The 13,420-nt window shown below is 52.0% G+C and overlaps 1 protein-coding gene across 2 annotated transcripts in view; it reads left to right on the forward strand.

Annotated features, from left to right (window-relative positions):
- The window catches only part of BIN3 (bridging integrator 3), a 48,186-nt gene that overhangs the window by 26,411 nt on the left and 8,355 nt on the right, over positions 1-13,420 (forward strand). Inside the window, exons 3-6 of one of the 2 annotated variants that reach the window (XM_008587597.1) lie at positions 5,710-5,750; positions 6,103-6,164; positions 11,509-11,645; positions 12,099-12,139. In XM_008587597.1, the coding sequence (XP_008585819.1) occupies positions 5,710-5,750; positions 6,103-6,164; positions 11,509-11,645; positions 12,099-12,139 (281 nt within the window). Of the gene's footprint in view, positions 1-5,709; positions 5,778-6,102; positions 6,165-11,508; positions 11,646-12,098; positions 12,140-13,420 lie in introns of those variants that run through there. The other variant, XM_008587598.1, reaches the window with a different exon arrangement.

Genomic DNA, 13,420 nt, shown 5'->3' on the forward strand with positions numbered 1-13,420 from the left:
CTGCAGCCGGCTGCAGGAAGTGGGAAGGTGCAGCGTTGAGTCTCCAGAGTTTAATCCACAGCAGATCTGAAAGGGAAGTAGTTTTGAGAAGGCTCTTTTATTCCCAGTGCTCACTACAAACAAACAAACAAACAAAAAACCCTCCCAACACCCCAACCTTTATCAAAACGGCCTTTGTTCTGCACTGAAAAGTATGGGCTAGAGTGCAGTCTCCAGCTCTTCTGCCAGAGTTTGTTGACGGAAAGGTGTTGGGGTCCTTTAGTCTGAGGAGTGGCACGGCCCTCCAGAAGCAGGCACACGTGCACCTGGCCTCCCTCTGCCCTTCCTCACATCTGTGTCATGCGAGGTGGAATTGCAATCCTCTGATTCCCAGTGTCCACTCCCCAGGTAGACTGGCTATTGGGTAGTGATTACAAAGCCAAATTGGGGAGGCTAACAGCCTGGATTCGCATCCTGGTTCTGCCACATGCTGTCTGTGACCTTGGCCAAGTTCCTTAACCTCTGCGAGCCTTGGTTTCCTCATTTGTAAAATGTAGACAACAGCAGTACCTAGGTAGCAGAAGTATTAAGTTTCACACAAGGTAATGCACACAAGGCACTTAACACAGTGTCTGGCACATAATAAGCCCTCAATAAATATTAACTACTTCAAAGGAAGCTAGTCGATTTGACTCTATAAACCATCAGGGACTCAACCTATCCCAAGCAGCTAGATTCCCCATTGCAATGAAGTTCTAGGCTGGGCCTTTGATCTGTCACAGGTATCAAAGCTGAGTTCCAGCTTGGAATAGAGTGATTTTCTTCCTTGGCTTGATACCCCTCACCTCCCCACAGGAACTGGAGTCGATGCTGCAAGACCCTGCCTCTTCAAAGTCTCATGCCCCACCCCACAATCCCCTCCTGTTCCCCAAAACAGGCCTGGGCTTCGCTTTTGTCTCAGCATCTCTGGCAGCTGCCCCTAAACAGCGATGACGCACTCCACTGTTCTTGCCCAGGCACTTGCAGGAGCGGAGCAGATGTGGCTGCTGGGTTACTGAAAGTCATGATGCCCTGTCATGGGAAGAAATGCTCATGTTATCTTCAGGGAGTTTCAGGAGGTTTTTGGCTCAACGCGCCAACTGTCAGACACAAAGAAAGCATTGTGCTTTTGCCCTTGCTGTTGTCCTGTGCCCAGGTTATTAACGCAAATTCCATTATTGCCAAGGCTTTGGCTGGAAGGGCATGTTCTCTGCAAGGGCTGACCATTGGAACTGAGACAGAAGAACAAAAGCTCCCCCACCTCCTGATCCTACCTTCTGCTTAGTCCCCTCCCACTCCCCCAGGTCCCGTAAAGTGGCTGGAATATCTTAGTGTGGAGAAAAGCAGCCACACCTCCCTCTGTGACCTGGGTGAATGAGAGAGCTCTTCGAAGTTCTGCTGTCTGTGTCCCTCTGAAGCAAGGGTTACCCTGGGTCTTGTGCACAAAGGAAAGCACATACTGAGACACATGGCTAAGTAGGTGCTCTGTGAAGTCAGGGCAAAAAAGAGTCCAGCCACGTTGACTCTCTCCACTGAAGATGTTCACATGCCAAGTGAAGGAACCCTCAGCTTCATTAATCCTCCTTATTAATCCTGTCGGTACATACTGAAGGGAAGCCCACTTTCCACCCGGAGCATCTCTTGAAGAGGGACTTCTCAGACTCTGACCCAGTGCACCCTAGCCCTGGGATTAGAGCCCTAGTCTCCTTTTTCAGTTCACCATGGGTGTCCATTTGGGTGGTAACTCAACCATTTAACAAATACCAAGTCCCTGCTATGTGCCAGGTCCTGACCCATGCCCCGTGGATGGAACAGTGTGTGGCACAGCCTCCCCCCCAGCCTCAGAGAATGCTGGGAGCAGCCGAGGGCAGTTGCCTGCTGCTTGGTTCTCCCTGCACTAACCTCACCAGCCCAGCCCCACCCCCTGACGGCCCTGCACATGTGTTTACACTTGCATTGTTGACTGCGGTCCAGTTGCCCTTTTGGCAGTGTCATCAAGCATTCAGAGACGTTCAGATCTTTTCTATTTGGCTCTTTCCCTCGGAATGTATGTACCTTGGAATGAGAGTTCAGTGTGTCCCTTCATTCCTATAACCTCTGTCTGAGGGGCTAGGATTCTGGTGGTGTCCCCCAGTGGATTCTGGGGTCTTTCCCCAGTGGAAGAGAGAGATCTCGGGACCAGTGAGCCATGGAAGCAACCCACACCTGGCTGCTGGAAGTAGGGGAAGAGAGATGTTCGTGAACTCCCCCCAGGCTGTCAAATGGAATTGAGCGGCATCATGTAGAAGGATGCGCTCCCCCTTCTCAGCTTCAGTGTGAGGCCTTGTCAACCAGAATGATCCAGCCTAATTGGAAACATGAAGTCCCTCTTTGTGCAAGCCCAAGCAGTCCACAGCCAGGGAGACCAGGTGTTCTCTGACATCCCACACACACATCAGCACACTCGGGGGATTGCAAAAGAGGACTCAAGCCGAAGGTCGCCACGCCAGGCTCAGTGGTGCTCTCACTCCCTCCCAGAGAGCACCTACGCTGTGTTCTGGATCGCTAGGAGAGCTTGATTCTGGACAAGAAATGCTTAGCTTTCATTTTATCCTGTCAGAAAGAGATACTTGTACTGTGTTCTAAAGACTCTGCTCAGCTGTCCCATCCTGTGAGGTGAGAAAGGAGACGCGTCCAGTGAAGGGACTTGGAGCACTGGAATAACACCCAGGCATTGGACTCCAGGCTTGGCCAGGCCAGGTTGCCCCAGCTGCTGGCTTCCTCTCTGCTAGTGGATTTACAGCCCAGCTTGCAGCCCCAGATCTCTCTGGTCCTCCCTCACCCCAGTGTGCAGGAGAGGAACGAGGACACTGACATGTAAGCACCGTCATGGGCCAGGCACCTGGCTAAGTGCTCTACACGGACTGCTTCTTTAATCCCCCAAACAAGCCACTGAGCCTAACTTTGGGATCCCCATTTCCTTGTAAGCCACCTAAAGTTTACGCGGAAGTATCCCATTTCACTGGAAAAGAAAATGAAGCTCAAAAATATTAGGTCATATTTTTCAGGCTCCACAGTTAGTACTAGAGTCCATATCTATCTGTCTCTGCTCATTCCCATAAACCACATTCCTCCAGGCCCTGTGGGAGAAGGGACGAGACTAACACCAAAGGGCAGACTCTGAAGGGCCCAGGCAAGGCCCCTTTACTCCAAAACATATCTCCCACGTGCAGTCGCACTAGACCCTTTTTGGTCCTTTAGCCAAGTTATGATTGTTGCTGAACTTTAAACCCCCTGGGATAGGTAACACTTTAAACTTTTATCAAGCATATGTGCTTTAGTGGGAGTGACTTTTGAATTTTTTCTTAAGAGTAGCTTTTGGTGGATCATAAGGAAGATGATGATGGAAACACTGGGTTCCTGGATGCAGAAAGAGTAGGTCTGTTGAAAAGAGGAAAAAGATTGTAGGATAGTAGTCTGGGACCCCAGTGGTGAATTTTACTTCACAATTTTGTGTAAGGTTCTAGATGTTCGGATCATAAAGTGAAGAAAAGACCATGTTTCCCTGCTTCTAAATCTTGCAGTTCCAAGGAGGAAGGCGTGGTACTATCTGCACACCAGGGAGATGGCTATCATGCCCTGAGGACCGTGGCTCAGTAGGCTCTCATGTAGTCCCCTCTCTGCCCTGTCTGTGCCCTGCAGAGGGCTTGTCACAATTGGCAACTATATGTGTGTTATGTGTGTGTTGTGTATCTCTCCAACCAGGGCCTGTGCCTGTTTCATTCACCACCAAAACCCCAGTGCCTGGCAGAACATGCTGCTCTTAATAGGTGCTCAGTAAATGTTGAGAGACGAGTGAATGTTGTCTTTTAAAAAAAGGGCTGACCGGGCCGGCCCGGTGGCGCACTGCTATAGTGCGCCGCTTGGGAAGTGCGGAGGCGCTCCCGCCGAGGGTTCGGATCCCACATACAGACCGGCCGCTCACTGTGCGGGAGCAACACCGAGGGTTGCGATCCCGTAGCCGGTCCCGGTCCGGTACGGGCGCGACACTGAGGGTTGCGATCCGTTGCCGGTCACGAAAAAAGATAAAAAGGGAAAGAAAAAAAAAAAAAAGGGCTGACCTAGGAGTCTGGATTCCCGCCTTGCTTTACCACCATGTCTCTGCGTAAACCACTCTGCTGTCTGGGCTTTGGTCTCCTCGTGTATAACTTGCATACTGTTCAGTCATTCTAGGACTAGTATAAACCCAAAGGTGGCGCACTGAGGTTGGTGGGTTTAGACTACTCCTCCATCAGCTTGGGTCTTGCTTGGAAGGCAGTGGAGACGGATAACAGAGTGGCTTTGACAGTTCTGCAAATATGCACTCCCTGACCCTTGACCCACAGCAAGTGAGAGTCAGGATGTAGGGCTATCCACAGCAGAATCCTCGGCTGGCAGGTGGCTTTGACAGTTCTGCAAATATGCACTCCCTGACCCATGACCCACAGCAAGTGAGAGTCAGGATGTAGGGCTATCCACAGCAGAATCCTCGGCTGGCAGCTAGGAGGGTGTCCTTCCTAGATGGTGGCTTTACTTCATCAGCAAACTCTTGTTCCTTTGAGTAGAATGACAGTTATGTGCACCGGCTCTGGGGCTGGGACCCCTGGGATCAAATCCCACTGTGTTCAAACTACCACTGTCCATTAGTGGCCTTGGGCAAGGCACATACCCTCTGTCTCAGTGGCTCTGCAGGACAATGCGCGTGGTAGTTACACCTGCCTGCCTCGTAGGCAAGGTGCAGAGGACGCTGTCCCTGTAAGGCAAGTGAGGGCACCCGTGAACGTGACTTAGTGGCTTCTGCTTCTCAGAGTGCCTCCACTCAGAGGCTCAGCACACTGCCCCTGACACCTGCCACTCTAGCCAGGGCACAGAGCTGCCCACATGGAAGAGAAGGCGGGCAGGCCTCTGGCTCAGTCCCTGTCAGTAGCCTCTTAGACATCGCTTACCTCACACCCCACTGCCCTGAGAGACCCTGTTGAGGACCCATTGTACAGATAGGGAAGTTGAGGCACTAGAGGAAAGCACTAGACTTTTGTAACTTCATCTCCACTACAAGTGGCAGCATTGGGTTCTGGACTCACCCCCATTTGGTTTCATATTGTTGGCACTGGGAAATGGGCTAACTAATCAGGACATTAGAGAGCCTTGCCTGAGGGAGTAGTACTGATGTTGTGTTTGGTATGCCCCAGCTCACAGAGCACACGTTCTGGGTCCCACTTAACCCAGCAGCAGGCAGGTAGGGCTTGTGAGGAAACCAAGGCCAAGAAAGGAGGCTACCTGCTCCTCTCTCCCAGCTAGTAGGTGGCAGAGACACCCCTAAACTTCAGAGCTGCCCTCTTCCTCTGTGTCCTGCTGCCTCCCTGGTTGGGATCCAGTCCCATTCTGAGCACCTGACAGCCACCAGAGTGAAGGTGCAGGAGCAGCGCCGCAATCCGCTGTGACTTGCCTGGCTGGGCCAGCCAGAGGGGAGTCCTTCTCCCTAAATCAAACACATAATTAATTTGGGAACACAGGGATACTGTGTCATTAACGATCTGTTGGTGCTTGTATGCCCTGGATGGGGTTGGTTTCTGCAGACAGGAGAGAGGGCGTGGAGAGAGTTTCAGTAGGCTGGGAGAGTTTTTCCAACCTGTTGTCATTTCTGCGATGATTGAGTTATCTCTTTTGTTACAGGTGGAGAGAGACTTTGAAAGGGAGTATGGAAAACTCCAGCAGTGAGTGTCAAACCCCAGAAGGACAAGGTGGGGAAGGGCCAGAGCCTCCTCTGCCCTGGTGGCTCCCTAGGAGCTGAGGGCAGCCCAGTCTACCATGCTGCCCACCCACAGCTCCCCCCAGCAGATGGCCGTATGAGAGTCATTAACTCCTACCTGCTGAGTGCTCAGCCTCATGCAGAGTTTGTAGTGGCACTTCAGGCAGTGGGAAAGGTCCCCAGAGAGAGAGCCCCTTCTCCTCCCTGGCAGGCATTCAGAGTATCGGCCTGGGCTTGCTCAGGGAGAGGGGAAGAAAGGGAGCCCAAGGTAACCCAGTGGGCAAGGCCAGGGACCCAGGCCTGTCCCTTCCTTGCAGGCTGGAGGAGCAGACCAGGCGGCTGCAGAAGGACATGAAGAAGAGTGCGGATGCTGACCTAGGTAGGTAGCACTTGCTTGAAACTGGCATGGGTGGGCAGGGCCAAGGTGATCCCCTCCTCCCTGAGCCCCGCAAAGGGCTGCCTCTGAAGTCACTGCCCTTAGCAGACACCCAACACGTGTTCCTGAGAAGTGGCCTGAGGTCGCTCCTCACTGATCAGATCAGCCCTTCCCACTGAGCCCCTGCTGCCCTGCTCTGGACATGGGTGCTGGGTGTGAGGCCCTCCTGGGATGCCAGTCAACATCGTACCACAGCCAGTAGAAGCTTCTATTTGCAGGTGCCTCCACCACCTCAGAAGCTGGGCCACTGGCTAAGGCCATCCAGAGAGAACAGGTAGCACATTCCCTCCTTGTGTAAATGAGAGTCCCTGGCCTGGCGGGACTGGCTTTCCAGGGCCACAGGAACTGAGGCTGTCGTATGTTTGAGCAAGAGGTTGGGTTAAAGCATAGGGTCAGAGGTACCTCAGGGTAATTCTGTCATCACGAAGAGCACTGAAAGCTCTGTGCTAAGTGGAGGCTAGCAGGTGCCAGGAAATAGCCAGTCACCTTGGGGAGGTTTCTTGGCTGAAGAGTTCTTGTTTGAAGTAAGGAAGAACTGGACCCAGGAAGCTCTGAACTAAGAGAGCATCAAGGGGCCTTGTCCACAAGCTGTCCCAGGGAATGGGTGGTGAGCAGCTGGGAGTAGTGGAGAACAGCTCCTGGGGTTCCTTCAAGGCCTTTCCTTTCCTCACCCCAGAACACCACGCACTTGGCCAAAAGCTAACCAACAACTCCAACACTGCCTGTGTAGCCTTGGACAGCTCACTAAACTCTCTGTGCCTGAGTTCCTGCCTCCATCCCCAGCCCACTGGCTGCATGTCAAGATGAAATCAGTTGATTCATGCAAAGCACAGAGAACAGTTCCTCACACGTGGTCAGCTCCCTGAGTGTCAGGTCCTCTTAGCAGCAGCAGCAGCAGCAACAAAGCTCCTTGACTGCATGGGCCTCAGTGGCTCCTTCCTTGGGTTCCAGAGGCAGGGATAGGTCCTCCTGTTGCTTTAGAAGGAGGACCTGAAAGAGGCTTGTGTTTGGCCAGGGTTGCCTGCTTTCTCTCATTCAACTAATACTGATTGAGAACTGACTGCCAGGCACTCACCTCAATGCTAGGGATTCACTGGTAAAACAAGACAGGAGCCTACATTCTAGGAGAGAAGATGTACAAGAAACCAATCAGTAAGTATATACTATAGACGTGCAAGAAACCAGTCAATGAGGATCTATTACAACATCACATAGGCTGATCAGGGGAGACCTCCCGAGGAGGTGTCCTTGCACAGAGTCCTGAAGGAATGAGGGCCTGAGGGAGGAGTGCCTCAAACACAAGGGCAGCAAGTGCAAAGGCCCTGGGGTGGGGCAGCTCCGTCCCGAGGCCATGCACACTGGCCCGAAGCATCAGGAGAGGCAGCCGTGGTAGAACTGGGAAGGCGTCCCTGGTTCTGGAGGCCATAGCCCCCATGACCGTGTGCTGTTTTCTGGTTGGGAAGCACTTGAGCCGTTTTTAAAGCAATTCCAGCCACACTGTCTCTTCTAAACTTAACATGGGCAGGACATGTGAGATGTCCATTTTATAAAGGAGGAAACTGAGTTTAGTTTAGCGCCTCTTGCCCAAGTTCAGTCCCTTGCCTCAGAGCAGAAAAGCCTGCCCATTGCTGCTCGCTCATTCCTTTGCCCCCACCAGTGGAAATAGTCCTCAGTGCAGAGCTCACCCAGCTCAGTATTAGCCTGGCTGCCTCATAAGCCAAGTCCAAATGGGGGCAGTGTCACTGTCTCCAGACACCATCTAGAAGGTCATAGGGCAGCCGGCACCTAAGGGGTGATTTGAGGACTACCCTGGGCCTACTTGGTACTGCAGTTAAAAAGAAAACCCTTGATATGTCTCAACAGAGGCAGTGGTTTGGATTTTCCCCATTGTAGCCCAGATGTTAAGACTCAGCCAGTTACTTAGGTATAAACAGGCATCTTTCCTGCAAAGGGCACTTTGAGAAGCTGATAATGAAGGAAATATTCCTCCCCAGGAGTCCAGCAGCCACCACAGCCCAGGTGAGAGCTGCCTCCCTGTGTGCAGAGTCCTGGCTCCTTGTGCTCTGTGCCACAGATCTTTATGACAGTGCTAATCCCCAGGACGTGAGCTGGTCTGAACATGACCCGCACCACACTCCTGGCCCCTAGTGTCTCCAAACTATGCGGGTCACAAGTCAAGGGTTGGGTTTCAGAGCTCGCCTGTAGTGTCCATCTTGTATTGTCAGGCCTGAGTTGCTTGGGTTGTATTTTTCTTTACTGCTGCCCTTTGCCCTTCCAGTAAGAGGTTTACAGTGACCTGTTGCTTCCTCTTCTTCCTGCTTCTCTGAACATTGCATTGTCAGAGTGTAGATGAAGTGAAGGTTTGCTATTTTCATGGTGAGTTGCTTTGGGACCAAATAGAATGTCAGGGATTGTGAAGAGGAGCCTGTGGCTGTGAAAAGCTTAGTTACCCACCAAAGAAATCAGTATTAAATGGGTGACTGCTAGCATTACTGGCCCCAGAGTCTGAAGTGGGTGTGGGCAGAGAAAGTGCTTCTGAAAGTGTGCCTTCCTGGCTGATCCCAGAGCTGGAGCCTGACAGCTGTACCAGAGTCTCACAGGTTGGTGGCATCAGAATCACTGGCAGGCTTGCTACACACAGAACGCTGGGTCCACCTCCAAACTCTCTGATTCATCAGGTCTGGGGCGAGTCCTGAAAAGGTGTTTCTAGCAGTTCCCAGATGATGCAGGCACAGCAGAGCTGGAGACCACACTGTGAGAACCACTGGCCCAGACAGTCGAGGGGATTGAATTATACCTTTCCTGGTCTTGCAGTCTCCAGAGCTCCCTGGACAGATCTAAAATCCCTAGCTGCTGTTCTAAAGATGATCTTTCTTTCAGAGAATTCTTTTACTTTCAGAGTGCTCAGTCTCTGTTGGATCTTTGAAAATTTTACATTCAGAGGCTGCATGCAGCAGGACTCCCAAGTGGGGCCCAAGAGTCTCACTTCCCCAGCCCCTGCCGAGGCAGCATGAGGGCTGTGAGCCCCTCTGGGCTTCTAGTCTCCTGGCTCAGAATGGAGAGCGGGCCCTTTCCCAGGGAGCGCAGCAGGGGTAGGTCTATGAGTGGCAAAGCAGGGGCAGGTCTGGGATTAACTGAGAGGTGGGCCTTAGTTCATTGATTTGAAGTCACTTTTTCACATTTACCATCTCTGAAGTCAAAGTATCCTAACACTTGGTAGTGTGTCCTGGTTCAATTGGCAGCATTTTTTTTTTTCTTTCTTACCGGTTTATGCAATGACAGTGTGTCTCACAGCGTCTTAAATTCCATGACATGTGAATAGTAAGAAATTCGTTCAAAAACTTGTCTTTTCCCCAGAGACTCGCATAGACACACTCGGAAACAAATCAAGCAAGCATGGCCCTTCTCCAGTCTCTCTTATTGCCCAAAGCTGCCGCCAGGCCTCTGTGCTGCCTCTGAGCTTCCCCATGGAACCTGGCTCCCATCTGTCCAACTGAGACTATAAAGCCACAAACAAGGAATGCAGGGGGCAGTGGGGAAGCTGGTAAAAATGTGAGCGGACACCCATCAGAGCCTCATGGGACCTGTCTACTCGCCGCCTACAGGCCAGATCACAAGGAGAGCAGGGAACAGGGATGCAGGGCCCTAGCCAAGTCCTGCTCAGCAATCACAGCCATGTGACCTTGAAGGCACTACGAATCCTCCTGAGCCTCCCTTGCCAGTCTATAAAGTGGAACCAAAACGCATCTCTCAGACATCTCCTGGGTTGTTTGAGCCTTAAATAAGCTGGTGGGTGCATGTGAATCCCAGCAGAGGCAGGATGGAGACCTGTCAGCAGCTTTGGAGTTCGTAGATGGAAGCAAGTTTTTATGTCTCCATTATTTGGAAACAAAGTTTTAGAGGGGCAGGAAGAGAGCCTGGAGAAGGGGCGATGCTAGCTAGCTCTGTGCTGTCCGAATCAGTTTCAGGATGTATGCGGGTACATCTCGGGAAAAGACATTTTCCAGTGTATTTTTTACTACTAGACGTCATTGAAACGGGTTGGCAAACTATGCTGCAGGCCAAAGCTGATGCAGTTTTGTCGATAAAGTTTTACTGAAACAGACACACCCATGCTATATGTGTTGTCTGTGGCTGTTTTCACAGAACAAGGCAGAGTTGAGCAGTTGTAATAGAACCCATAAAGCCCACCAAGCCTGAAATATTTACTCTCTGGCCCTTTACAGTAAAAGTGTGCCAGCCCCTGTGTAAACTGGAGTACTGTTACTCTTACCCATACGGAGGTCCAAACCAGGCTTCACATCCAAACCACCTGGAGAGGTTTTTTTAAGTACATACTCTTGGGTTTCATATTAATTGAATTAGAATCTTTGGAGCCAGAAATATGTGTTTTACAGCTTCCCACCCAGCTGATCCTAGTATATTTTTTTTTGTTTTTTTTTTTTTAAAGATGACCGGTAAGGGGATCTTAACCCTTAACTTGGTGTTGTCAGCTGTTTTACAGCTTCCCACCCAGCTGATCCTAGTATAACCCAGACTTTGAAAAATTAAGTCATTGGGGCTGGCCCAGTGGCGCACTGCTACAGTGTGCCGCTTGGGAGCGCGGTGGCGCTCCCACCGAGGGTTCGGATCCCACATACAGACCAGTTCCCGCTCACTGGCTGAGCGAGGTGCAGGCGCAACACCGAGGGTTGCCATCCCGTTGCCGCACGGGCCGGCCCCAGAAATATGTATTTTACAGCTTCCTACCCAGCTGATCCTAGTATAACCCAGACTTTGAAAAATTAAGTCATTGGGGCTGGCCCGGTGGCGCACTGCTACAGTGCGCCGCTTGGGAGCGCGGTGGCGCTCCTAACCCCTGCTTTTCCTCCCTCCAAGTGACCTATCATTATTCTTCAGTGTTTTCCTCCACACTTATAGAAGAGTACTTCAAAAAGTTCATGGAAAGATTCATATTAATGGCTGACCAGTTAGCTCTGTAGATTAGAGTACAGCCCTCTAACATCAAAGCCAAGGGTCAGTTCCGTAATAACTTCGTATAGCATACATTATACGAAGTTATACGACGGACACGAAAAAAGTCAAAAAGGAAAAAAAAAGAAACGAAAAGAAAAATTAAGTCATTGCAGCAGGTAAAACTGCTCAAAAGAATTCCCCAGAGTGGTGGTAGGTGGTCAGGAGTGAGCATTAAACAGTAAGGGCCAGTGTCTCGGGAGGACAGGGAGCCTGCAGGGAAGACCTTGAAGCTGTCCCTTTGTGGGCTCACCAAGCTCTGACTTCTTAACAGCCATGTCGAAATCTGCCGTGAAGATCTCCTTGGACTTACTCTCCAATCCCCTTTGTGAGCAAGACCAGGATTTTTTGAACATGGTGACAGCCCTGGACACAGCCATGAAGCGGATGGATGCCTTCAACCAGGAAAAGGTGACTAAATCTTGGCCTCTATCTGGGTGGAGTCCTTAGTGGGGCACAGTCTGCTCTCTGGGCTTCCCCAGCGCTCTGAGGCCTGTGTGTCACTCACTGAGAGGCCATGAGGGATACTCACGGCAGCTCTACCCACCCAGAACCCCTCAAGCTTCTTGTGACCATCCAGCCAGCCCCCCCATGCTGAGCAAGGCCATCACAGGCCTCAGCAGACAGTGGCTCGCAGGCCAAGGCCTAACCTGGGACAGGGACGGTGCTCCGTGTTGCCCTTCAGGCTTCCTGGTTGTTGTGTCTGCCTCACTCCAGCTACAGAGTTAGGGTCGCCTGCCATGCTTCCAGCCCCTCCCTGCCTGCGGCTCTTGGGGGTCTCCTCCGAGGAACTCAGGGCCTCCCCTTTTAGGAAGAGTCTGACTTCTCTCTAGTTTAGACGTCATCAGATTTTTCTTTTGACAGGTGAACCAGATCCAGAAGACTGTGATTGAACCCTTAAAAAAGTGAGTAAAAGTCATGCAGGAACCACGGCCTCAGAGCACTTACAGAAAAGGCAGATCAGCTGCCACTCGGGGACCGAATAGCATTTCTGGCAGCCTGTCACCAGATCCCCATGGGACAAATGTGAAGTCAGGATGCCAGCCATGCAATCTGTGGCCTAAGGGTTGGTACTCCTCGTGGCTCTGGAGCACCTACAATAGTCCCAATATGCTCCATGGCAGAGGGGACTTCTGATCCTCCCATGACAGGCGACGCTGCTCCAGTGCCATCTTCCCCATGCTCCCTGTCAAGAAAGGGTGGTGCCAGGGCTTGCTGAGCTAAGCTAGCAGAGATCTTGGCCCGCCCTTAGCGGACATGAGCAAGGCCTTTCATCTCTCTCGGCCGGATTGAGAGAGCAGCTGCCTGCAGCACTTAGCTTTGGAAGTGTGGGGGTGGCCGCACATGGGGAAGGTCCCCTAACTCATGACCCGTTGGGGTCAGGAATCCTTCTGTGAGGCTCATCTTCTGTCAGGCAGGCCCTGGTCAGTGATCAGACAGGCCTATTCCCTGGGTCCCCGGGGGGGGGGGGGGAGAAGGGGGAACAGGATGAAGCCTTGAAGCTCCCAAATTGCTTCATCTTCCTCCCTGGCCTCTCCCAAGCAGGCTGTGACCTAGAAAGGCTTTGCTCCAGCCCAGCAGCTGCACTTTATTACCTCTTCTGCGGTGGTCCCTGGCAGTGGCCTCGCCAGGGCCTGGGTAATGAGGCTCTGCTTAATTATCATTAGGCCTGGATCAGGGCCCAGAGGGAGATGAAGAGCAGTTTTTGATCCTCCAGCCTTTGGGGTGGGAGCTATTCATTCTCTGGTGGGTTAGGAAAGAGCCGTCCTAACCTCGGTGAGCTCTTCTTTCTAAGCTGGGATGATGGAGGCCAAGCCTGGCAAAGGAAGGGATTTCTCAGAGATGAAGAGCAGTTTTTGATCCTCCAGCCTTTGGGGTGGGAGCTATTCATTCTCTGGTGGGTTAGGAAAGAGCCGTCCTAACCTCCGTGAGCTCTTCTTTCTAAGCTGGGATGATGGAGGCCAAGCCTGGCAAAGGAAGGGATTTCTCCTCCCCCTCCTGCCCTGGGTCCCCCAGCCTCCCCAGAGTGGACGTCCACCACCCCTGCCTCCCAGTCCCAGCTCAGCTCCATATCTCAGGTCACGTGGGGAGCTGGGTGCCAAGTGAGCTCATGGCTTTCTGTCCCAGTCTCCAGAGCTGGGTGAGAAGGACCCAGGCAGAGCAGACTGTCTGCAGAGAACTCTGTG

Source organism: Galeopterus variegatus, unplaced genomic scaffold (assembly GCF_000696425.1).
Source record: "Galeopterus variegatus unplaced genomic scaffold, G_variegatus-3.0.2 Scaffold4463, whole genome shotgun sequence".
NCBI lineage: Eukaryota > Metazoa > Chordata > Mammalia > Dermoptera > Cynocephalidae > Galeopterus > Galeopterus variegatus.